Genomic DNA, 25,953 nt, shown 5'->3' with positions numbered 1-25,953 from the left:
TCATTAAAGCAATAACCACAAGAAGAAAGTAAAATGTGAAAGTGCTCCAGAGCGCAAAATATTTTATTTAAGAATTTACAGTGTCAAATCTTACACTTAGGAAAGACAGCTGCTCCCAGCTCAGGGGGAGCCTCCTTGAATGAAGTTGTTTGGCAGTCTCTACCGAAAAGAGAAAATAATCAGCAGCCTGGCTGGACTAGAGGAAAGCCAAGTGTCTGATTAGGTTTCAATTATAGAAAAGTAAACCACACTGACTGCTGCTGTCCACGTTGGGAATTGAGAATGGAGCAGCACACAAAGGTTTCTAATCCCCCCAAATAGTGTTTTATTTGGGCTGCATACAAACTTTTTGGGACATAGATAAGGCTATCACAATCTTTAAAAAGTGGTGTTATTCAGGAAAAGAAAAAAAACAAAAACAAAAAACAACTGGGGACAAATACTGGCAATTTCACATTCGTATTACTTCTACTCCTGGGCAGAAATTCAAGTAAAATCAAATAGTTTGGTGGCAAGTTCTAAATAAAATATGGCCTAATGATTTAATAAATATTTAAAGTTTATTTCTCTCTTTGCAGATAATTCAGATTCTTCAGTGAATATAAACGCTGCATACCATGGTTTTCAAGATTTCCTACATTAAACCTAAAGATTTTGAAGTCCATGTGTAGAGGTCTAATCCATCTACTTTTAGTATGAAATTTAGCTGTTAGCTATTTAAGACCTTGGTTATTTTAGTAAGGGAGATTCAAGAACGGATTATTACACTGATTCTGGCACTCCCAAAAGGAAAAAATAAACAACTTTCAAGCTGTTACCCCCCAGGTGCAGAGTGCCAGCAGTTGGAGAGAAAGCAAAGTAACCGTATTGCACTTAAACAAACACTCACTCGTCAAGAGAACAGCGTTGGCTATGATACAGAGCTCCTTCCCACTATACACTTGGCTTTACAGGTAGTCTAAACCACAAACTACATACAGACTAGGAAAGATCCAAATCAAATCAGGATTAGATTACAGTCACAGTTTTCATTCAATAGAAGTCGATTTATTTGGATGAGCTGTGGCCCCCTCCCTCCTCCCACAAACCAAAGCAGCACCAGGCAGCTCCTGGGTGAGCCTGTCCCAGGGGAACAGCTCTGGTTCCACACTCTGGCTGATTGTGCATGGTCCTCTTAAGGCCACAGTGTTATCTTACAATGTGGACATGTTTGTTTGTTTTTATTTTACCCCTGCTGGGAGGGGAGCATCCTTCAGAAATTAAGGAATCCCTGAAACTATGTCTTGGAAGGTCACGCTAGTAAGGTTTAAAATAAACTTAAGGAATAAATTGCCTATGCAATTTACAAACAGGTTTTGTAACAGACAGCAACTATTTCCTCTCTTGTGCCTATTCTTTATCACAGCAAAGCTATTTCTAGCCAGGTTTTGAAAAGGAAAAGTTACATATATTTCATGTTTGGTAATGGTTTGCGTAGATGAGGTGCAAGCATGAAAAAGATCACCCATCATTAGATTTCTGTCATGTCAGCTGCAGCTGATGCCACGTGCCATAAGGCTGAACAGTTCTTTGCATCCTCAGAAGGTAAGGACTCCAAATACAAAGCCATTGTATTCTACTTCAATGTTGGATACTTCCTCTGTCCAATTCTTCCCAGTCTTGAACTTCCAGTGGCTGCAGGAGACTGAAAAAAGAACAGGGATAAACAAAATGTTCTGTAAAAGTGTCATGCTGGAGACAAAAATTCAAGAAATCAGGAATAAAGTCTTGAATGGGAACTTGTTAAATTGAACAGGTGCCAGACTGATCTTTGTGTGCAACAACCCAGATCAAGCTGATAAAGCACAAAATCATGTTTTGTTCAAAGCATAGAATCAGACTGGTTTGGGTCAGAAGGGACTTTAAAGCCCACCACATTCCACCCCCTGCCATGGGCAGGGACAATTTCTGCTGTCCCAGACTGCTCCAAACCCTGCCCAGCCTGGCCTTGGACCTTTCCAGGTATCCAGGGGCAGCCACAGCTTCTCTGGGAAATGCTGGATAATAAGGAAAAGGAAAGATGAGGCCTTCACTCACTTGTGCAAATTGAGAGGGGTTGTAGAATGGCACTGCCCCTGCTGAAGGTCCCCCCGAGGGTGGAACAGTGGCAGGCTGGGAAGAGAAAACACTGAAATTAGACAAGGGCTGAGAGGAACTCCAGTGCCTCTCAAATGTGGTCTGCTAAGTTATACAGAGCAAATATCCACAGGAATAATGCCAACAACATGGAGAGCGCAGCCTATTGGAACAACTCCAGAGTGCTGGTACAGTTTGCATCCAGACCTAGAACAGGTCTGGCTTAATGTAGGAATTGGCCAAGCATGCATCAGCTGCAAATAGCTCTGCAGGTCCAAAGCATGCAAAACCAACACAAGACACCAGTGCAACTCCACTCAATTAGTACCTTCTGCCTTTGTTAGTACACACCTCAGGACTTGCCCCAAAATAAACATTCTATGTCAGGTTTTGCTTTATTAAGAAATATCAGAAAGGTTTGTGTCACCCCTTTGTGGTGACCTCACAGCTCTGGAACTTCCAGCAGAGATGAAGCATTCCTTTAATTCCTACAGGGACTTTTGCAAATGGTTTATTACCAATTTGAGACTGGCAGCAGCAGAATGACCAAGTTTTGCTTGTATTGAGACTTTTTAGGAGGTTGGTTTGGTTTTGTTGGAGGATGTTTGGGTTTTTTTTTTTGTTTAAAATCAACTGATTTCTTTAGTATCCCAGAAATAAGATGATGAAATTACATGAATCTCTTAGGAACATAAATAAAAAGCATGCCTGGATTACATGCACTCCCATAAATACACAAAACTGAAGACCCTGTTTGAGTGTAAAAAGGAACACTACATCATGATCTACTTTTAATGACAATTCTGTGAAATGAGGGGGAAATGACTAAAAGTAGCATTAGTATTTGAGCGAATGCAAAATAAAGAGGGGAGGGGGAAAGTAAATAAGTTAACATAAATGAGAATGGCCAGCCACATGTACCTGATTAAAATGCTGGCTTACTTCACGTGATAATGAACTCATTGAACTAGAGCGCGAAAGCTACAAAACAGCAAGAACACACAAATACAAAAAAACACAAATAAAAAAAGTCGTCATGCATGTCACTGCCCCAAGCTTTCAGTTGTTTTATTTCATTGTCAAAGTCTCACTGCCAAAGGTTAAACCAACTTCGAGTTAAAAAAAACAAAAAACAAAAACAAACGTAAAGCCAGAAGTTAGTTTAAATCAAAAGGACTTCTTAAAGCACAAAATTATGTAGGTATAGAAAACATTTAGTAGGAACAAAGGTCATGTTACTCTGCCTGGCACACAGCAACTTGCTCTCCTTGTGTCTTGCACTTAATATTAGTGAAATTATATGCATGCATGGAGGCAAGTAGAGACCCTTCAACTGCTACTGACAGTTTACTCTGAAAAAGGCTTTTAAAAGTACTTCTATAGGAAAAGGAGATCACAGAATGTAGGACATGGAGGCTGAACTTCTCATATGGGCTTAGAGATCTTTTCTGTATAATTTTGGAGGCAGTCATATCACATCTTGCCTACCTATCACCAACTGAATCAGTTACTGCTTTTTTTAGATGGCCCATTGTAAGACCACTACAATTAACTGTACAAAGTCATTAATTAAATACTTTGCATCAAGCCTTACCTCGCCTGACTGGGAGCCATCAGGGTTAGGAACATGGAGTCCAGATCCAGGAGGAAGGGCTGCAGGGTTTAAGTACTGAAGGAAAACAAGGCACTTCTGTTTATCATCATTACTACGAGGCTATTCCACATTTCCCCTAGAGATCCCACATGGGCAGAACAATGTTACAGCACATCAGGCAGGTGTAATGTGCAGGGTAAAACTCCTCCCATGTTCTCAGTCCCTTTCCTGCACCCATGGAAGCTGCAGCCCTGTCAAATAAGGAAATGCAACATCCCACCTCAATTTTCATTTGTATTTCTCTCCTGTTCTTTAAGTTAAAACCACAAACCCTACAACAACATCATGCCTTATGGACTGTGGCTGTGAAACTTCTGCTCAGAATCCTGAGGGGGTTTGAATCAGAACTTTGGGTTCTGCCTACAAAACATTCCCTGGAACCCACCTCTGGGTCCACAGCTGCAGCAGGGTCTGTGTTGGTTTGGTTTGCAGCTGCTGTGTGCTCTGCTGCTCCACTCCCCTCCACGGGCTGGGATTCCCCTGGAACTACACAGGAAATGGGATTTAGCCAAACACACCCCATAAACAGCCATAAAATCTCCCCACAATCCTAGGCACACACCTGAGTTTGGAACAAACACGTTGGCAGGAATGGGCATGGGTGCCAGGGGGGCAAACAGGTCTGATGGTGCAGGAACAGCACCACTTGCCTTGGTTCCTCCTGGGTTCAGGACATCCACATAACGGGCTCTGCTTCCAGCTAAACCAGAAACATGCAGAAAACAGACAGAAACCTTGTGTTTACCATGCCTGTGTCTACTTTGAACAGTTGGCTGGTTAAAGCATCTTTCAGGATCAGGAAATAACACTCCAGGGGTACAAACAGAAATACCCAAGTCATGGCACTGTGACAGCAGTGCAGGAGCTGGGCACGAGCAAAGCCAGCAAGAGCCACAGCTCCACTGAGCTGCCAACTGCTCCCAGGCAACCCAGGGAGAGTCAGAACCTCTGCCTTCATATTTTATGCAGGAGGAAGTCTTCAAATATCAGTGCTAGCTGTTACCTGCCCTCCTGGAGAACACGTTGACAGAGGCACCAGGGGGGCCTCCAGGCCCAGGGGGAGCAGCCTGAGCAGCTTTAGGAAATCCTGTTGGAGGGGGTGGAGGAGGTTTACTCTGCAAGGAGACAAAACAAATCCAATCACATCACTGTGTATGATGTAGCACATTTTAATCCAAATTCAGTAAAAAGCAGCTCTTAAGAGACAATAACAGACTAAAGAAAATTGTGTGCCAAGTACAGGTTTTTGTTTTCCACTTGGAGAAATCATAAGGACTCAGATTTTTACCTCTTCTTCTGGTTCATCCAGATTAACCCAACGTTGTTTCTGCTCATCCCAAACAATCTAAAAGAAAATTACAGTCAAAAACAAAGAGCTCAAAGCAAGCTGCAAAAAAAGTTCAAAATAACCATAACTTTTTTTTTAAAGCTGGTCTTAGAATAAGAATAATCTTCAAAGTTTTACAATCATCTGTTACTCATCAAAACAGTGTTCATCTGTCATCCAGGAGAACATCAGGAACAAATTGAAGTATATAAATGTTTTTGTGATTCTTGGGGCCTTACTGATTTATTCTTGTCATCTGGCAGGTGAGCCTCATTCTTTCCTTTTCCCATCAGCCAGCGAAACCAGGTTCCACCACTCTAAAAACAAATTAAATCCACTCAGTTAATTCTCTCCCTCTCAGTTAATTCCTGTCTCACTTTACAGGCAAGTTAAAACAAACTTTCATGCAACAACACATTTTCTGTCAGGGACTTCAACTCTGAGCCCAGAGTTGCAACTAATAAGTAGAAATAGTTTAGTCAGGACTTCTAAAGTACAGTGAACCAGGAGTTACCACGTTCACTAACAAATCTCCTCCAGCTGTAGGTACCTTTCTAAGACAGTTTACCTTTCTGGGTGCTGCCTCCTTTTTTGTTTCTTTTTTAGTGTCTTTCCCTGCAGGAGCAGCAGGAGGAGGAGAGGGTTGTTTTGCTGCAGAGTTGGATCTCTCTCGTCCCACAGAATGAGCAGAGGACTCTGAGGTGGTTCGGGACCTTCGCCCATAGCCCTGGGTGACAAATACACAGGAAAGCACAAAGCTGTCACTGCTGATAGATCACATTCCATCTTGCTAAAAACAACCCTTCTTTGAAAAATCCATAAACAGAATAGATCTAAAAGTTCATACCAAATAAACCTTAAGATGGATCTTTGTCCTTCTGCCTGGTTAGATAAAAAGCCAGGACATAAATGCATAATAAACAAGCAGATAAATATCTGACACAGCATTAATTTTTTATCAAGAATTTCCACACAAAGACATTTAATCTGGTTCTTTGGGGACTTCTAAAAACCAAGCTTCAAGTCTTGCTGAAGAGCAATACAGAGTCCCCAAATCCTCGTGTTTGCACTGTGCTGCCATGCAGCAGAAGAAATGTGTGAAATAACAATACCATGTTAGCCATCCTGCCATAGAAATCATCTTCTCTCTGTTCAGGGAAGGAGTTTTGTGAAGGAGACTCTGGGGCAATTCTCTGCATTCCTTAAAAAAAGAATTAGATTATGTTAGCAGGGACACACACCAACAAAAAATCTAATAATAAACACCAGAGTCCCCAAGCCCCACATGCAAAAGTTTTCACCAGCTAGCACCAGAGGTTTGTGCTAGGGAGAACCTGGTTTATTAAAGAATGAGAGCTGCAATTGCTGTGAATTTTTTTTTCCTCTCCTGTCTGGGTTTGTGTTTGTTCTAAACACAGGCGAGAGCAGGCTGAGGGATGCAACCACCAGGATGGAGCAGTTAAAGGCTCCTCACATCTCAAACTCTGCCAAACTTAAATTTCCTTCTCTCCACACATCAGGCTCTGTTGTCACAGAGTTAAAACCTATCAGGGTCCTAAAAACTCATGCCCAGAGGCAGAAGTCCCTGATATCCCTTGGAAACAGAACTGCCAACCTCACAGCACTCGGGGATTACCTGTCAAGGTCTAAATCATGATCTGCTGAGTCTGAACTCTCTTCTAAAGTAAGCCAAAAAAGCAGGATGAATACTACAATTTTCTACAGATGTTTCTATACCATTACATGGTCTTTTAAAATTTCATTACCCAAAACATGACTATTTTTTAAATACTGAGGTATTCTGAATTATTCCCTGGAACACCTCATTCCCTTTCTAAGGAAGGAAATCTGTTTATTAAGGTCCCAGACCTGTTTCCAGGTTTGTCTGCTCTTCTGGCTGCGGTTCCATTTCTTGGGGTGGCCCTCCTGGGGGTAGTGTTGTCCCTAAATATAGTGGGGATGGTTCAGTTCCATATGGATTTGAAAATCCTTGAGGTGCAAAGCCAGGTCCTTGGCCAAGAGGCTGAGGAGCCACTGGATAGAAGGGGACACCTCCCTGGTCACCAGGAGGAATCATGGCAGCTGAGCCATCAAGGACAGCCTGAGGTACTGCAGCATGAAAAAAAAAAAAAAAAAAAGAGTTAAAATTCAGCAGAAATTCCAGTGTGAACCTTTTACCCTACGAATGATACAATGCAGAGGTGAAATCTCCCTGTTCCACCAGCCTCTTAAGTGGTTTCTCGTATCAGAAACCCAAAACCTTTGTTTTCCCTCTGTCATAAAGGATATGAAACACCAACCTGAAGGCATCAGCTGCACGCTCTGCATCTGCTGAGCCATATTGGGTAACAAGGATGCCAGCAGGGCATTTTCAGCAGCTGGCCCCACGTCACGGCCACCTCCCCCATCACACTGACTGGCCCGGTCCAGCTCAGAGCTGGGAGTGCTGCACTCGTAGGGAGGGGGAGTGGATCTGTCTGTGTTATAGGCTATTGCACCCTCCTGCAGGAAAAAACAAGGTGTTATTAAGTGATCTGTACCAGACATTCAGTTCATAACCAAAGGAACATGGAGCAAAAGAAATCTTAAGTGTGACAATAGTTTTTTAGTGTTCAAAGAAAAATGAGTTATCAGCCATTTATAAGCCAAGATCAACCAATAATTTGAAGGGTTTATTTTTTTTTAATTGAAACACAGTTAATTAGCTCAGGGTTCCAATTTCTAACACATTCCTTTAAACAGACAATAATTATTTCCACTGTTATAATCTAGCAACACCAATCCACATACAAGATACTTTTATGGCAAGCAGGTCCCCTGATTACTGCAACCTAATAAGTCCTGCAGTTCTCCTTGCATTATGGTATTAAGAAAAACCTGTCTCTCATAACTTTAATTATTCTGCATTGAACCTCAGGGCACTGAAGTGTGGTAAATTCACTTGGTTTACCCCATAATAATTTGCCATTTAGGACAGGAATATATAGGGCACTTCCCATGTTTCTGTGATTAGCAGTGTAAACAAAACCATTTTAAAAACTGGATTCACACTAATCCTTAACAGGGAATAATTCACACCATACCTTGATCTGCCCATCCACATGTCGAAGTGTCACTAACCAGGAGGGTTCAATAAAAGATTCCTGTTCTGGTTTTTCTTTTATCTGAGGGTCAAAGAGGCGCAGCTGGGATGACATCTGAGGAAAGGAACCATTGCAAAGTGTGAGTTCATCAGCCACAGCTTCCCACCTACAACACCCAGCCACAAACACTTCATTCTTCCTCGTGTTACCTGGATCAGCTGGCCAATGAGCACAGGGGAATAGTAATGTGGATCTTTGAGGACAGTTCTGGAAATCACTTCACAGTAGTGGAAAGCCTGGGCAGCAAGGCCCATCTCAGCCAGCCGACAGGCATAGATGAACTTGAAAACCTGGGGAGGCAAGCAGGACAAATAAAACAAGTGATCACCACACTCTGGGTGGTAACAAATAAAAGGCAGTCTGACATTTCAGGTGAAAGCTAAGATATCTCATTATCACATCTGAAATTAAAGGAAAAAGCATTCAGTTCTCCTCTTCCACCTAATGCATCCAGTGGAAACTGTCTATTTATCTACAGTTAGTGCCAGCAAATTCTGCTGGATTTTTCTTTTGGAATACAGAATTACAATTTATAACATTAAAATTCAGAAGTTCAGGCTGTAGAGATTAAAAAAACTGAAAATGAAAAGACAACAGGAAAACAGCTATATGGCATTACTATCCATGAACATTTCAAGTTATAACAGAAAATATTTGCCCCACTGACTACAGCACACGAGAGATTAAAAGCATGAAAAAACATTACAAGTTCTGCCAACACAGAAACCAAACCAAAACAGGAACAGCTCCTCACCTGGAAATTGGGCAAGCAGCCAGGCTGACTTCCCAGTGACTGTGCATACTCATAGGCTTCTGTTCTTTGAATGGCTTCATTGGTGGCAAACTTTAAAAATGGCAAGCTGTTTCAAACAGGAGAAGAAAAATATTATTTGAGTTGACAAACATAGATGTGTCACTGTTAGATACACAGCTCTGTTAGACATAAAATCTCAACAACTTCTGTAAGACAGGACACCAAATGGTTATCTCAAAACCAGTTAGTGAGGACAAGGGGAACAGTGCAATTCAGTCTTCCAAACTTTCATTTTTGTGTTGAGAAAATTGTGTTTAAAAAGAAAGTCAAACCTGTGGTTTGATCCAATTAGGACAAGCTTTGTTGTCTTCCTTGTGTAAACTCCAAACCCAACTTGGGCCATAAGGTAACAAAAATGAGCAGCATCCAGCAGGCCTTTAGAAGCTGTAGAGAAATAAAGGACAGAGCTCAGGATATTCCAGTGCCCTGCATTTTTTGGCTTTGCATTCAAATGCCTTCACAATAGAGACAAGCCCATATAGAACTGGTCCACTTTATATTTTATAAAGAAATTGCCTGTTTAAAAAAATAGGCTGAGCAATCAAAGCTTTTCCTTCCATCACCACCCTGTTCATTTCCCCAGGAGTTACCAAGAGTGTCTCCCATGGTTGCAATGGTCCTGGATTCCAAGTCCATGTTGTTGGTCAAGTTGGATAACACCATGGCTAGATGAGGCCTCCAGTCTCCCCATTTCTCATCTCCACAGCACTAGAATTAGAAGAATTACTAGGTCAAATCAGTGACTGGAGCTCTGCATGGTTAAGTGTTTCAACCTAAAAGGGACCAAAACAACTTCTCTGACATTCTGGGAAAGATTTCTGTTGGGAACTCCACTCCTCCTGCAGCTCCCAGAGAATCTTACCGTGGATGCAGCTGGCATCCTCCCAGACATGAGCTGGTAAACAGTCTGCAGAGGGTCATTAATGGGGAGGCTGTTGGCAAATCTACAGAGACATTGCAGAGAAAACAAAACACAGACGTGGGGTAAGCAGTTAAAATGTACTTCAGCTCTCAGTGGCAATTAATCTAACCTAGCTCAAGAGAAGGAAGTGCTCTGTGAAAATACTACACTGAAGAGGAAATTAGCCAGTGGATGATGTTCAAAAGTAAAATATTACCAGTAAAATATTAACAAAATTGACAGTTGAGTTTTTGCAGTTTTTTTCCAAGCAAGGCCACAGATTACATTGTTCAAGTACTCCTTAAATGGATCAGATGGCAGAGAATTTCTCAGGTCTAAATTTATAACCAGAAGACCCCAGAATAAAAAGTAATAATTAACAAATAAATATACAGGTAAAATTAAAGCATAAATCTTGCATGAACTACGATGCATAACCCATGATTTTGACATTCTCCACCTCATTAGCAGAACAGGCAGCCAGATTTCACTCATCAAAAAGCAACCCAGTACCTGGTCATCACTCTTGCATGTGTCCTGCTGTCCATTTTGCTGGCAAGGAGCAGAGCATGACCCCACAAACCATGCTTCATGGCAGACTCCAAAGCATCCTAATAAAGACACAAATTAGTTTCCTGCGAATAACTTCCTATATTACCCATAAAAAACCAGTTTTACAGTAGTAATTAGTGATCAAATCAAAATATGTTTAGATAAAAGCTAACACACTATAATTTTGCTTTAGATTATGAGCTGTAGGGTATAAATTTCTGTATCAGAGTAATACAGTGCCATGAAATATTGCATGCACTACAAAAATAAGTAGCAGCAGAGGCACTCACTTTCTTACGGCCATAAAGCAGCAACTCCCTGAATCTCTCAGTCTCCTTCTCAAAACTGTCAATTGTGGTTACAAGATTATCAGTGAGAAACGAGAGCTGGGCTTCACCAGATTCCTCTTCCACTTGTTCCAAAGCCTCATTAGTGAAATCAATCAGATTTGCCTCATTAGGGGACTTCCCAGGAAGCCACACTGTTTTGTGGTCTCGGAGCAGAAGTTCAGCTAGGTCTGTTCCCACAACAGTCTGTGTGTGTGCAGAGGAAACAAAAATTGAAAAAATTGTTATTTCAACACTGTCTGCATTTTATTTGGCACTTTAACAGCAATATGTGAATATCAGCACCCCTGAGCAGCTCAGGGTGAGTGCCCAGTTCACACATTCCTTCAGTCTGTGCCATATTCCAGGATCACTAGAACACAAATTCCTGATCTTTGCACAAAAATTATTTGTGTACAAAACACTTTAGGATAGATAAAAACTCCAGCAGTGAGACATACCCCATTCTGCCTGCACAACAGTACAATAAAGTCCCAAAGAAGACTGGCAGATTCTTTGTCAATTAAATTGTCATTCTTAAAGCACTGTGCAGCTTTACTTTGTGCAAAATTAATAACATCCACTTTATGGGTCTCATCCCTAAAAAAAAAGAAGAAAAAAGTTTTTAATGAGACAAATGTAAGCATTCAGGTCATTAATTGTGATTACTCTGAGGAATAAATTTAAAGCTCATGCATTATTTAAGCAGGTGAAAAGCCACAAATATTTTAAGTCCGTTTAAATCCTGTAATTTGCAATGAAGAAATAATTTCTGAAAGTATAAAAATAATTTCTGAGAACTGTAGGAACATACTTAGCAAGAGGACCAGGAAAGGCTCTCATCTCTTCTTGCTCTGGAGAATGTTGTAACATAGTCTAAAACACAAAAATAATCCATAAGAAATTTTTGTAACTCTAAATTTTGCTTTTACTGATGAAACCCTCAGAGCTGAACGTGACCCATCATGTAATCAAGTCTCTTAAGCAAAATTTAAAGAGTGACTTTGTCACAACCTGCACAAGGATGATAAATTATGAAATCTACTTTACATGCAATTACTCTGTACATCTTCCTGAACAAAATTATAAGGAGCTGGATGATCTCATCATGACTAAGTCATCTCTCAGAGGAAAGGAACTTTTAAATTTACTGTTTTACTTATGATTACAGCCCAAACAGATAAAGATACATGCCTTGACATTAAAAAAGAGAAATCAGGAAGTTATAGATTCAAGTTCCCCGTTTCCCTTCCAAAAGAAAGACCTTTATTCTATTAGTTCCCATTTTTCCTTTTAAATTTTACCTCCATGCTGTGGATTTCAACCAGAGCTGGCTGACCCTCAGAAGGCAGGTTTGGCAGTGCTTTTATTAAGAAGCCCCCAGGCCCAAACCTGGCACAGATATGAGGCACTGAAAATTTCTCAGGTGTTGAGGGCCTTAAAGGTGCTGAAATGGGGAGAAAAGATAAAATAAGAACAGGTAACCTGGCCTGCAGCCAAGCAAACTTGCTGATGTATTCACCCAATTCCATAATCCTGCAGTGTTAGTGGAAAACACCCTGCTACTGAATTTGGCTGAACTTTGTAAGAAACAATCAGTTCCTTTATAATCACAGAGTCCCAAACCTGAAGATTTGTAATAACCAGAACAAAACTAAACTCCAGATCTTTAAAATCCAGTTGTTTTTTTTTCAGTGGGCTTTGATTGTTAGTATCAGACACATTTCTGTCATCTCTGTACATTTAACACATCTGCAAAGAGCTAAACAGACATCAACCCTTTGGCAAAGGTTTTCCAGAAGAAATGTTTTGTATCTATAGCACAATGTTTTCCCTCATTCCCCAGCGTGTCCATACCTTGTTCCACAGCTGACCAGCCTGTTTCAGCAGGGTAGCCATAGTCTGGGAAAGGCTGCTGTCCATCAAAGCCGGGGTCGTAGGCTCCGTAGGGATACTCAGGGTGCACTGCCTGTGCAGGAGGTTCATAGGCACTGCCTGTTAGATCGTGATTGCTCCTGTAGAGCTGGCTCTAGGCAGGGCAGATTAGCCAGGGTTAGCTGGGATTACACACAGCAAGCAGCATGCACAGCCAGCATTGCTCCCTGACAGCTTCCATTCCTGTGCAACAGGCTTACTGCACCACAGCCTTGCAGAAAGGCCCCTGTGAGACCCTTCTGTGATAATTAATCATTTTGTCTTCCCCCACAATGTTTTTACCATCATTTGATCTGTTCACATCCAAGCATGCTCAGTTCTCTCACAACAGAATTTCTGTGTGCTTGTGTGAAAAGTTAAGATTATAGCACCAGTTCAGTTACCAACAACTGTGGGTCAGAATGAATGTTCACCTCTGCTTTAACAGACAGAAAATCCCAACTGAAAAGCCCCAACAAATGCCAAATGACAGCAGGTGCCTAAAGATTAATGCCTAAATGATTTCCAATACTGCTTCAAACATTAGTGAAATACCTGGAATTCAGACTGGAACAGCACCTAAAGTTCCAAGAAACATGATGAACCAAGTACAGGTTTTCAATGCAGGGACTTTTCAATGCAATTACAGGTGAAATGACCCATTACATGAGCAAAAATTGTAGCTCAAAAATTAGCCAAATATTCTCTGAGTTTTTCACATATCTGTATTTGTGGTGTAAGTGGATGAGTAAAATGAGTAAGTGGATCAGTTAGCTTTGGTTTTTGCTTTTAAAGTCAAAACAACATCATACTAATATGAGTTAGTCCTTTACTACATCCCAAGCTCAGCAACACAGCCAAGCTTGTGAGGAGGAAAATGACATGACACAAAATCAGGCACATGTCCACTACAGCCAAGCACAGGGAAGGCAACGTTCTCACAAACAGCAAATGGATTCAGCAGAGGAAGTTTTACGTTTCTGTGTGTGGCAACTCCTGACAACTGCGACAAACATTCAAACCACATCACAAACCTCCCTTAACATACGCAAGTTTCCAAAACGCACATTCCCCGTGCTAACCCCTGGAATATTTTATTTCCTAATGAGAAACAGAAGGGAGGGGGCAGGCTGTGTGTGCAGCTGGACTCACCTGCTGGGAGCGGGAGCTGAAGCTGCTGTGGTGGCTGTGCACGCTGCGGGAGCTGCGCAGGCTGTGCCCCGAGTGCTCGCTGTGCACGCTGCGCCGGTCAAAGTCGTCCCCGTAGGGATCCCGGTGGGGCTCAGAGTCATCATCAAAGCTCCCGGTGAAACGGGGGTCGTACCTCCAGTTGTCCTCGTATCGCTCGTTCCTGAGGGACACAGAGAGGTGGAATGAGCTCAGACACCCACGGGAATGAGGGAGGAAAGCTGGACCTTGTGGCGGATGTTTGCAGGTCCCAGGACAAAGGAAGAGATGAATCTGACTCCATATTTCTTAGAAGGCTGATTTGTTATATTATGATATTATATTATATTAAAATTCTATACGAAAAAGAATAGAGAAAGGAATACGTCAGAAGGCTAGGAAAGGAATGAATAACAAAAACCCATGACAGACCAGAGAATGAAACACAGCTGGACTGGAATTGGTCATTAAGTAAAAATGATTCATATGAGACCAATCAAAGATGCACCTGCCACATTCCAAAGCAGCAAAACACAGGGAGAAGCAACCAGATAATTTTGTTTTTCTTTTCTTCTGAAGCTTCTCATCTTTGCAGGAGAAGAAATCCTGGCAAAGGGATTTTTCATAAAAATATCATGGTGACAGGACCTCACTCCAGAAAGGCTCTTAAATCACTGCCTACACTGAGCTGTTGTTACAGCAAACAAACTGACAATCCTTCACAGAGTTCATCCAGATTATTCAAGATCAAAACCAACATTATACTCAGAGTGTGTTCTAAAAACCCACAGAGTGTTCAACTGGTCTAAAAACAAGTGCTGCTACCTTCAATCCCTCTCTCAGAGTGATGTGACAGCTCATCTGGTTTCCCTCAATGACCTGTGGTAAAGCTACAGAAAGAACTAGCAACAAACACACACATACACTGTGAAATATGTGTAACACTGCATTTCAATAGCCTGCTCCAGAGAATCTGCTGCCCCAGCTCTGCAAAGAGCACTGGGAGAACGTGGATTGACTGGACAAACCTGCTGCCATATGGATATGCTTCTCTCTTCTGGTAAGGGTTGTGTTCAGCATCATACCAGTACCTCTGGTCATAACTTCTTGGGTCTCTGTACCTGGGGTCATATGGGTATCGTTCCCAGCGACTTGGATCTTTGGAAAAGAAAAAGAAATGGTTCACATATAGGTAGGTTTTGCCTATAATCTTTTTCTGCTCCTTTCTCTTTAATTACAAGCTGGTTTGGTCCTGAAGCACAGAGCAAAGCCAAATAAATATACTTAAAACTACATAAATATGTCCACTCCTTTTTATTAAAAAACACCAAAGCTTAAGAAATCAATTTCACACTTTTCAGAGAAACATGGCTGTCAGAGTTAGTTACTCATGAGGGGTCAGTGTTTGCCATCAGATCTTTTGTAACATCTCTAAAACTCAATCCTACTATTTGTTATGACATTCACAGAATCTCTGTGATCAGTCTGCAGAGCACCAAACAAAACATCTCAGGATGTGGACAGATGTTGCTCAAAACCCTCCCAGGCACTGCACAAGCAATTACCTCCAGACTCCCAACGCCAGCTTGTCTCAGTGAGCACTCAGATAATGATGGACAAAACCAAAATCCAGTTGTGAGTCAACTTCTGTTTACACCCACCTAAAATTCACTTTACAGGTTTGCCTTCGGGTCACACAGCAAGGACACACCCCAGTGAAAGGCAGCCTTGCAACACATGGAACAAAACTGTTCTGTACCCTTACAGTGGAGGGTTTGCACAAAGGAAAGGCAAACTGAAGGGCCAAGTGAGGAAAATCTGTGGAAAAAAAAATCAGAGTTCTTTTGGACATCTTACCTCCATAATCATAGGAGTTTGGGTAATAGCCTGAATAATAATCACTCCATCCACCTTTTCCATAATAATCTTCTGGGTACCCTTGCCTGAAAGAAAGCACACGATCATAAAAAAAGTTATTTCTCCTTAATCTCTTCTAAATTCAGCAGGAGGTAGGAGAAACTCTATGCCACAATTGATTAGACAGAGTTGCATAGTCAAAATAATGCATTTCCAAGAAAGTAAGGAATCATAAAATTAAGACTTTACAACCCAATATGCCACTAAATTGTTGTGTGCCATTGAAAGCTGACAGCCCTTAGCATACAATAATTTAGTGGCTTTATAAACTGCTTTGGTGATAAGTTTAATTACTTACAGACAATTAATCACAAAAAGTACTGCTATAATTAGCATCCTTTGAACTGTCTCAACAAAGAAGTCGATAATTTAACAATTCATTAAGAAATTTAACAGTATTTTATTATACAGCTTATGATGAAGAAAATACTCATTTACAGAGTTGATTGTCCAAACAAGCAGAAAAACCTGGCTAAAACCAACACAGCAAAGTAAGAGTCAGTGCATACAAAAAGATGATTTCTTCTGATGAAAAAGAAAGATGTGGCCATTATTTGAAATATCATGAACTTTTATTATACAACATTTTCAGGCCATCATCATAGAGTTTCTGAAAAAAGCCACAGGATGAATGTTAGATGAAAAATGCAGTGTCTACATGGATGTGCACACACATAAATGTATATATATGTATACATCCATGTATGTTTGTACCTACACATGCATGAATCCCTCAAACACACCTGTGCACACACATTTAATGCCAGTGTGGAGTGATGGAAACTTCCACCTTCCCCTACAACTGGTCCTACAACTCAGAGTGCAAACTCCAGGAGTGTGGGAAGTCTGCTAACACAGCACTCACTGTGCACAGGAGGCCTGATCTTATCAGATCAGCTTTAGCCACCCAACCAGTCTCCCCAGCCTCCTCCAGAGAGATCTTATTCCCTTCTCCAAGCAGAGTTTACAACGCTGCCTCACCATCACTGCACACCCAGGGCAGTTTCACACACACACAGCTCTGCTGCCCTGCAGCTGCACACCACAGCCCCTGTGTGCCTGCACTGGCACTCACACAGCAGCCCTGCCACAGCCACTTCTAACAGGCTTTGATCTGCCCACTGCCACCTACAGAAACTTCAACCCCTTCTAAAAATAGCACCTCAGGAGAGTACACACCAGGAAGTGCTACTAGAGGTTATCATCTCATTTCAAGAGCTCACAGCACACTTAAACTCACTTAAGAAAATGGTGAAAGTTATCACATGGAGCTACAGCCATTGTTTTGTTCTCCTCAAGACCAAAATATATCTATAATCTTCTGGAGATGGTAAATAAAATGTGGTATTTGTAATTTGATCACTGTTCCATGAGTGAACTACCAACAACAGATAAACATTACAAAGGGTTTAATCATTTCCAGAGAGGTAACAGGAGTCTCTGTGTTAGAAACTGCAACCCCTCAGCAGACAACAACAGTAACATTTTCTCATTAATTTGAAGTTCATACAAATAACTTACACAATTATCATCAGAAAGCAGCAATCTCTTCAAGGTAATTTGCTGCTTCTTGCTTGAGTAGATTTAATCCTGCTTTTATTTAACATTTTCAAGTAGCATCTGAACACATCGTTCCCCTCTCTCAAATGTCTTTATTTTGTATTAATCAGACAGATCAAGGCTTTTAAGTTTCCCTAATCAAAATCTGCAGTGAAATGAGTGGGTGGGACATGCCGACACAGCTCCTCTGCCACCCAGGCCATATTCTGGGAGCTCTGTGAGGAAAGCTGATCCACAGCTGAGGGAATTGTCACACAAACGGACCTGACACAGCACCAGGATGTTGTCACCCGACTCACCACTCTCTGCTGAGCACCTGGACCACTGTGTATCCATGGTGCTGCAAGGCAAACCCCACCCAACGTGCAAAACTGCCTGCTTAAGTGCAAGGCAGAAAATAAATGAGTATTGATTAACAACCCCATGGCCTGCACTGCTCTTTCACAGCAAACATCAGCACTGAAGCTATCACAGTGACTTCCTGCCTGGCAAAAACACCAACAACCCCTAAAGAACTGAATGTAAGGAACAACAAGCAGGAGAAAAGGCTGGGGAATTGTATCCTTTCCAGACACAGCATTTGATACCATCCACCCCTAGGGCAGCACACGCAGAGGTTTGGAATTCCTCCCTGTGGTTTATGCTGCCAAACCTCAGCAGGCACCACTACACTCTGTGCTTTGGGGTACCCAAAGCTGGACTGAGCTGAGGGTTCACACACCTGGAGGAAGGTCTGTCAGAGCAGTGGCTGGCCCTGGAGCTGGGCCGCTCGGGCTCGGGGTAGCGGTAACTGCCGGGCTCCATGTAGGCACTGCTGCTCTCGTAGTGCCGGTACCGGGGGTCGTACTGCCCGTAGCTGTCCTCCTGCAACAGCACAGCCAAGGGAAAAGGCTTCACACCTCCAGAATTAACAGCTCAAACCAAAAAACATCACTGTTCACATCAAGCTGTGACGCCTGAAGAGATGCAGGTTAATAAACTACAGCTTAGCTTTTATTACTTTTTGTAATAATACTTTTTTTGTGGCAGAAGTTATAGTCAAGTTATTAATATTCTAAACTTAAGGGAAAAAAAAACCATTATGTCTGGGCTAAAGGTATTTCAACCTCTCTACTAAACCATCAATAATTCAGGCAACAGATAGGAACCAAGTTTGAGCACCTGGACTGCCAACTTTTTCCAAAGAACCAAACAAACTGCCATGAGTTGACATCTGTGCCAAATGGAATTGGTATCAGCAACCACTTAAGTTTCCATAATCTCTGCAGTTTCAGTTTTGTTACTGCTGTCTGCATTTTCCCTACACTAAAACACTCAATGTGAATGCTCTGCTGATCGTGACACGATTGTTTAAATTCATAACTCAAAAATGAAAATGAATAATACACACTAAGGGGGAAGAAAAGAAAAAATAGAAACTTACCATGTAATACAGGTGAGCTGCTGTCCTGGGGTCTGCAGGATAAGGTGGTGGATATGGGGCCTGGTAAGCATCGTAAGGATGTCTGTAGTAGTAGTAAGGGTTCTGGGGTGGACCAAAGGCTTCCTGAGGGGTCTGAGGAGGGGGTGGACGCTGCAGGTCCTGCTGCCCGTTGGGTGGGACTGCCTGAGCAGTGGTGGCAGGAGGGGCTGTGGCAGCTGGAGCACCTGGAGGCTGTTCTGACACCGGCTGCTTCCCAGGACTCGTCTGCTCGTACCTTGGCTGGGCTGAACCTGCCTCTTGGGGCCCCCCAGGCTGGGGACGGTTACCCAGCACCTGGCTGTCCCCCTTCTGCATGGCTTTAGCCCCTGTGGAGATCTGGGAGTCTGCAGGAACTGAGGACTGCCCTGATGTTGGCGGCTGCGTTTGAGCTGCTTGCATTTGTGGTTGGGGTGGCAGCGCTCCCTGTGCAGCTCGGTCTGCTGCAGCCTGGTGCTGCACATCTTTTGTCACCTGTTGATAGAAATGTTGTTTGTCAGGCACCTCGGGACGCACCTGAGCAGCACCAGCTGCCTGTTGGACTGGGGCACCAGAGGGTGACTGATTGTGCACCTGGACAGAATTACTTGTGCTGCTTTTCTCCAACGTCCGAGGCACTGTGAAGTCCAGCACTCCAGCAGCTTCTTTGCTACTTGATTGATTTGCAGAATTATTAGCTTGTGCTATGGAATTAACAGGGGGAACTAGGCCACTTGTACTTCCACTGGGAAGATTTGTCCCAGGAGAAACAGATGAGTTAGACCCTGGCTTGCTAGCAAATTCACGAGCAAGGCCTTCCGCATTAACATTCTTTTGCCCTTCTGGAGTCAAATTAAGAGGAGTTTTCATAAGCAAGTTTGCAGGCTGATTAGAAGCAGCATCAGAGGAATTAACAGGACTTTGTAATAAATTATGTTTTAACAGATTAGTATTTGGAAGTGCATTAACTAAGAGAGATCCAACTTGCATCACGGGTAACGGCATGTTTTCCCCACCAGCATGTGAACTTTGGGGACCCATTGCAGGCTTGTCCCCAACTCCAGAGTCCTTCATTGGCTGATTGTTTTCATTGTTGCTTAGCTGATTAGATAGAGAAATAGAAAAATTAATTGGCTGAGCCAAGTTATAGCTTTGATTAGGCTGAGCAATCAGGATTGGCTGATTTTGCAAAGACTCTGTAGGTGGAGAAGACAATAAACTTGCATAACCAGAACTTGCCTGAGACTGAAGTGCTTCCTCTTCTCCCATTTTGGGAGGATTCTCAAGATTTTCAAAAGCTATATTTCCATCCTGGGAATGCTGCACAGCAATAGTCCCTGGTTTACATGGCTGCTGATTAGACAGGCCTTCTTCTGGTGGCTGAATGACTTCCACAGTCTGTTTGGCAGGTACGTAAACTGCAGGAGCAGCAGGAGCCAGGAGAACATTTCCCCCAAAATTTGGTAGCTCATTGTGAGCCCATAAAGTTGTTGCTGGGCTATCACACTTCTTAACTGCTCCCTGAGCTCTGGTTGAGGACCGTCTCTCAGATACTGATTGTATATTTTCCACAACAGGTCCAGAGTGCAGCGTGTTTCCAGCCTCCCCAGCGCCTGCAAGAGGCCCTGGGTGTACCTGAGGCATGTAAATTGTTTCCAGATTATCTGGTGGCTGTTCAAGATTACCAGGGGATGCAGCAGGCACTGCTGTGTTCTTCTTGATATTCTTTTGGTTTGAGTGGTTCTCTCTTAATTCCACCACCATCTTTGCTTGGTCAACCTCTGCAGGTTTTATACCAACTCCATGGGACCTCACAGGTTCAAAAGAACTATTTGCACTTGTCTGAAACACTCCTGTAGGCTTAGGAGGACTTGGAGTGGGAGGTTGGGATAGATTGCCATGGTAGTTCTTGCTCAGGTTTAGCTCACCTGAATCACCTCCCAGAGGAGAGGAGTCAATCTGTTTGAAGAAGCTGGCAGAGGATTCCTCATCAGGTTTCCCAATTTCCTGCTGGATAAATGTACCGACTTGCTCCGGGGGCCGTGCAGAGCTGGAAGTGCTCCTGTGGCTGATGTTGCTGTAGTTGGAAGAGACGCTGTCTGGTCGGACAGGGTGAGGTAAGGAATCAGGTGCCTCCAAGTTTGGTCCTCCTTCAGCATGGCTCACAGCAGCGTTCTTGGGAAGCATCTGACCCGGGAAGGATCCGTACCTGTACGGATTGGGACCGGCAGCAGGGGATGAAGCGCTGATGTTCTGTGGTTCGCTCGGCAGCACTTCCTGATTCTGAATGCACTCCAGGTTCTCCACGTTTTCATACTGGGACCCAGCAGCTGTGTCACCTATCTGTGCCTTGTCATCACCAGCAAACAGAGAGTGCTTAGCAGCCTGTGCCTCCTGATGGCTGACAAGTTTAGGGAAGTACTGGACATCCATTCCTTTCTGTACCATATCTCCAGCTGTACCCAGCTGTGCCTGAGAGAGAATTGCCACCTGCTGAGGATGCACAGGCTGGTGATACAGGGAGGCCGAATTTTGCTGACAGGCATCAAACTCTGTTTTCTCCATTACGTATTTTTTTTCAGATGAAAGTATTTCTTCATTTTCTGCCTCATCCCCTTTGAAAAACATGGAGAGAGTTCCCGGATCTCGATCTGTGGGAATAGATCTATTTGACGTTTCAGACATAGCTGGAGACTGGTTTTTGGGGTTGTTTTCCTGAGCTGTGGGAAGGACAAAACCGGAGTCTTGCAAAGGTGGCTGTGGGTAAAACTGTTCCTGGTAAGGTTGGTTTGGCCAAGGGTTACTCATGTCTGTGTTCTGCCTAAACACATTTCCAGGCTGGATGCTGTTCATGTGATGACTGCTGTTTGCAGGGCCGTTTTTGCCATTCTTCTCACCACCAGCGGATAAAGGCGCTTGCACGATGTTCTGTGGAATACCTTGGTGCCCGGGACCCTGTGGGACATTTGCGTGTGGAGGAGGGTGAGAAGTGCTGACAGAAGGCTGAGAAATGTGATGAACGTCAGTCTGAGGAGACAGCTCAGGATAGGGCACAAAATTCCGAACTGGAGACTGCAGATTCCCTGGGACAGGCCTCCACTGGGGCCCAGGCTGCTGGGGAGGTGGTGGGAAGAGTGCTGCCGTGTTGGGTGCTGAAGCTGCATCATTTGGATCTCTGCCAACATCCTGCCTAGCTCCAGGTTTGTTCGCTGCAGTCACCATTCCAGGATGCACACTGAAAGAATTTTCCACTGCTGCTCCTGGGTTATAATGCAACGGTGCCGCAGGCCCGCGGAGTCCGAGATCGGCGCTGGGATGCCCTTCTGCAGCAGCACTATTTATAACATACCCCGGGCACGGAGAAGGAACTGGAACAGTGGAAAAGCTACTGCTGCTTATCCCTGCCTGAGACACAGGAGCTGACAGGGAGCTGTGTGGTCCGTGAGGGCTGTCCCCGGCGCGGGCGGGCGGCGGAGGCACGAGGGCGGGCTGCGGGAGCGCCGCGGCGCTGCCCTTGGGTGGATGATCCAAGGCGGAGCCCTGGGGGGTTTGCCTGCCGAAGGCGAACGGGTCTGTCACGGGCTGCACCGGCGCAGCCGCGGCGTTTGCCCGCTTGCTCAGCGGGCTGTTCCTCCAGTACATGTTGCGAGCCACGCCGGCGGCAGGAGGAGGAGCAGCCCCTGGAGGGACAGGCTGCGGTGGCTGCTGCATGGTGGCCTCCCGGCAGGGTCACACGGTGACAAACCGCCCGCCGAGGCAGCGCAGAGATTTCTTCTTCTGGCCTGCTGAGACAACAAGGTACAAGTCAGTTCCCTTTCTCACAATACATGCAGAACTCAAGTAACTTTTATTTTAGAAACAAAATCACTCAAATAATCTGAAGTGGTCAACATCTCCCTTTTCTTCAGAATGCATAAGGAACTGACACACTCCATTGTAGTTCTAAATCCAGCCCAGCATTAATGAAGTGTAAGGCTGTATGATCTCAATACATTATTTAACAATTCTATTAAATATATCCAAGTAAGTCTAACGAAACACAGTTCAGACCTGTACTAGTGTCAAACCCTCCACTGGTATCCCACTGTTACATTTCCCAGAAATCTGCATCACGGACAGGACAGCAACCAGCCTGGAACAGAGCCTGCAGCACCACGGCCTGCTCAATTTAATTATGAAGAGTTGAGAAGTCATTATCTAACTAATTCTGCTAGAGATGATTTCAGCCCTGCTGCACTGGCACTCCATGTGACTGGACCTTTTCACAGGTAAGATGAGAAGCATCCCTAGAAAGAATTCATCAGATGTTATCACCCTCAACAGTCCACTTTTGGTTTAACCAAGAAAACATCGCGTGGTACTGTATTATTATTTCTTTTGAGAAAGGCAAGTGCATCTTCATCACAAATATTCTTTCTTCTGGATGAATGCTGCATAGCAAAAGTGCATTTAAGGACAGAAAAACAATCAACTACCCCCAGCTATCAATGACCACTCTCACTTTAACACCAGTGGGGCTTTGGCACAGTATCAGGGTTACAGCTGCACTTCAGGGGGAAAGGACACACTCGAAGTAATCCAACCCCAGCTCCAAACAATACAGGCAGGAATCTGGTACACAGGAAGTTCAGTAAATTCATCAGGGTGTCTTTTTCAATTTTATCACCTCTTAACAATCTGGGGAGGATGGAGGCTGACAAACCAGAGGAATTCATCAATAGTTAGCCAGTGGAGCTCAGTGAAGCCTTAGCAGCATATGATAATCTTGTTTTCTCAAATATTGTTTACAATATGCACAGCAATTGCTCCACACCAGATGAACTTCTGCTTAGAAAAGAAAAAAGCTGTGCAATTCTTATTTGGAGTTCTTTTAAGATTCAGCATCTTGTCAGTAAGAGTAATAAAATGGGAAGCCAGAAAAGTCAGATGTTTGTAATCAGGACACAACTGGAAAATGGGTTTATACAGCATACTTTGGGTTGGGGAGGAAAAAAGCTAATTAAACCATCTGCCAAGGCATTTATGCCCTGGAAAGCAGAAACTTCACTGACCATAATATTGGTATCTACTAAAGAGCTCTGTTTTTCATGGAAAAGTTGTTTCTGAAATACAGCTGAGCACAAAAGCCAACTCAAATACCCACTTCCAAATGTCTAATGTGGACTTTACTCCTTGCAGTGTCTTATTTTAAAAAAAAATCCTAATATTTTACCATATTTTTGTAACAGCCAGCACCAGTAATTAGCTAATAAAAATAAGTGTAAAGTCCTACTTTAAGGCACAACTTGCCATTCCTCTACCAGGATCTTTGATGGTGCATGACAGAGGTTCAATATGAGAGATCAGCTTCCTCAGAAGCAAAGTTAATATTAACAGACTGCACACAGTAGTAAAAGCAAGCAAGATTTGAGGAACTGAGTCCAAATAAAATGAATGTGTCCATGTCAGGTAATTTAAACAGAAGATAACTCAGTGCTACTGACCCTCCCTTGTGCCTTATCCTGGATTAACAGAAATGCTGATTTTAAGGAATTTAGAAATAACTACTCAAGAGCAATCCAGCTCTGCTTTGTATAGTTTGGAAATTCTCATATTTCAGCTGGTTTATTAATTGATAAAGCAGAGCAGCCTGCTAAACATGAGTCACCAGGAGCAACAATTGCAGAAGGTGTTTCCAGGCGTACCAAAATAACATTGCCAAAGAGGAAAAAAAGATTAAAACCCTCTAGACAAAGCCATAAAATCAAGTTCATCTGATGAGCTCTATAGCTTCATCTATAAATAAGTAATTCCTCTGGGGGCAATTAAATTAAACCTATCTAAATAAATTACTCTTAAACAGAATAACTATGCCCATAAAGCAGGTTACAGAGGACTAATATTAACTCTCATCCTCACACATGAAGCAAACAATAAAGAATATGTTCACATACACAGATTCCTAGTGAGAACAAAGTGACCAAAAAGAAAAAAAAAATAAAAACAACCCAGTGCAATCTCAAACACAGGAACAGCTGGGAAAATGACATTTGCAGCTTTAAAATCAGCAAGTACTTTTTCAGTTTTATCTCATGTAGACAGCTGCACATCTGCACACATGTGGGTGACAGATTGAACACATTCTACATCATCCACTCCCCTGACAGATTCCTACCAGGCTTTTCCTCAACAGCAACCAGAGTTGCAAATGTTATTCTGTTAAAGGACAAGGGATTTAAACAGGCACTGGGCAGGTTTAATGGGATATTAGGAATAAGAATTCCTTCCCTGTGAGGGTGGGGATGCCCAGAGCAGCTGTGGCTGCCCCTGGATCCCTGGAATGCCCCGGCCAGGCTGGACAGGGCTGGGAGCACCCTGGGACAGTGGAAGCTGTCCCTGCCACGGCAGGGGTGGAATTTGATGATTTTTAAGGTCCCTTCCAACCCACACCAGTCCGTGACTCCATGAAAGCGGCTCTTTGGGAACCCCAAGCACAGAAGGAGCACAAATCGCTCCCGTTTATTCCGAAAGGAGCCCGGTTTCCAGCTCCCCAGCCCAGCGGGTGCCGAGGCTCCTGAGTCAGCACCAGTTGCACCGAGCCGGGCACCTGACAGCCCGCAAAACAACCCTGACAGCTATCGCAACCACCACAGGGGACACCCAGGCCGCTCGGAACCTCCTCCCGTCCCGCACCCCACGGCACAACCCCCGGAGCCCCGCAGAGCGCCCCTGCCCCATCGAAACCGCCCGGAGCAGCCCAAACCCCGCGGGGAAAGCCGCGGGCAGCGACTGCGCCAGCGCCTTCGCCCTCCTTGCGGCACCGCGGCCCGCGCCGGGGACCGAACCCGCGGCCGCGGGACCCGCCGGCTCCCTGCGCTGCGACAGCGCTGAGGCCCGCGCTGAGGCGCGGCGGGGTGGGCACCGGGGCCCGCGCCTCGAGCCCGGCGCTGCTCGCGCAGCCCCACCCGGGGAGCCGCGGCCCTCCGTGCGGGCGCGCCCCGCGGTACCTGGCAGCTCCCGCCGGCCGAGCCCCCTCAGCAGCGGGCGCCGCCGCCCCGCACGGCCCCAGCGCCGGCCGCCGCCATCTTGGCACATCCGGCTCGGGGGTTCCGCCGCCGCCGCCGACGTGTCACGGCGCGGCGCGCG

The 25,953-nt window shown here is 44.1% G+C and overlaps 1 protein-coding gene across 5 annotated transcripts; it reads right to left on the bottom strand.

Annotated features, from left to right (window-relative positions):
* Positions 1 to 34: 34 nt before the first annotated feature.
* On the bottom strand, positions 35 to 25,953 carry SEC16A (SEC16 homolog A, endoplasmic reticulum export factor). Of its 5 annotated transcripts, XM_064393173.1 has the most exons (32): positions 25,815 to 25,953; positions 20,068 to 22,610; positions 18,814 to 19,323; positions 18,112 to 18,254; positions 15,771 to 15,856; positions 14,942 to 15,071; positions 13,899 to 14,097; positions 12,690 to 12,861; positions 12,137 to 12,279; positions 11,647 to 11,708; positions 11,294 to 11,432; positions 10,797 to 11,039; positions 10,468 to 10,565; positions 9,916 to 9,997; positions 9,644 to 9,761; positions 9,326 to 9,437; positions 8,994 to 9,099; positions 8,389 to 8,529; positions 8,180 to 8,293; positions 7,397 to 7,598; positions 6,966 to 7,205; positions 6,209 to 6,297; positions 5,665 to 5,823; positions 5,336 to 5,413; positions 5,058 to 5,114; positions 4,773 to 4,884; positions 4,332 to 4,469; positions 4,155 to 4,255; positions 3,710 to 3,784; positions 3,037 to 3,096; positions 2,077 to 2,151; positions 35 to 1,684 (listed from the first exon to the last, which is right to left on the bottom strand). In XM_064393173.1, exons 2-32 carry the CDS (start codon positions 22,537 to 22,539, stop codon positions 1,616 to 1,618), a joined length of 6,525 nt encoding a protein of 2,174 aa, XP_064249243.1. In that variant the 5' UTR covers positions 22,540 to 22,610; positions 25,815 to 25,953; the 3' UTR covers positions 35 to 1,615. The 5 variants fall into 5 exon arrangements, with proteins under 5 accessions (XP_064249243.1, XP_064249238.1, XP_064249242.1 ...); XM_064393168.1 differs by having other exon boundaries at positions 18,814 to 22,610; XM_064393172.1 differs by having other exon boundaries at positions 12,690 to 12,801; positions 18,814 to 22,610.

This window comes from Passer domesticus, chromosome 18 (genome assembly GCF_036417665.1).
Source record: "Passer domesticus isolate bPasDom1 chromosome 18, bPasDom1.hap1, whole genome shotgun sequence".
In the NCBI taxonomy this organism is placed as follows: domain Eukaryota; kingdom Metazoa; phylum Chordata; class Aves; order Passeriformes; family Passeridae; genus Passer; species Passer domesticus.
The sequence above is the reverse complement of the archived record's forward strand: the minus strand, read 5'-3'. Positions and strand labels throughout refer to the sequence as shown.

What these genes read in the sequence shown, in the direction of transcription:
- SEC16A (XM_064393168.1), bottom strand. Translation starts at nt 22,539, where the DNA reads ATGCAGCAGCCACCGCAGCCTGTCCCTCCAGGGGCTGCTCCTCCTCCT. An exon ending in TCAGCTCCCGCTCCCAGCAG is followed by an intron (nt 12,862 to 13,898) that starts GTGAGTCCAGCT and finishes TGCCCTGCCTAG; the next exon opens with AGCCAGCTCTACAGGAGCAA. An exon ending in TGTTGTGCAGGCAGAATGGG is followed by an intron (nt 11,040 to 11,293) that starts GTATGTCTCACT and finishes GCACACACACAG; the next exon opens with ACTGTTGTGGGAACAGACCT.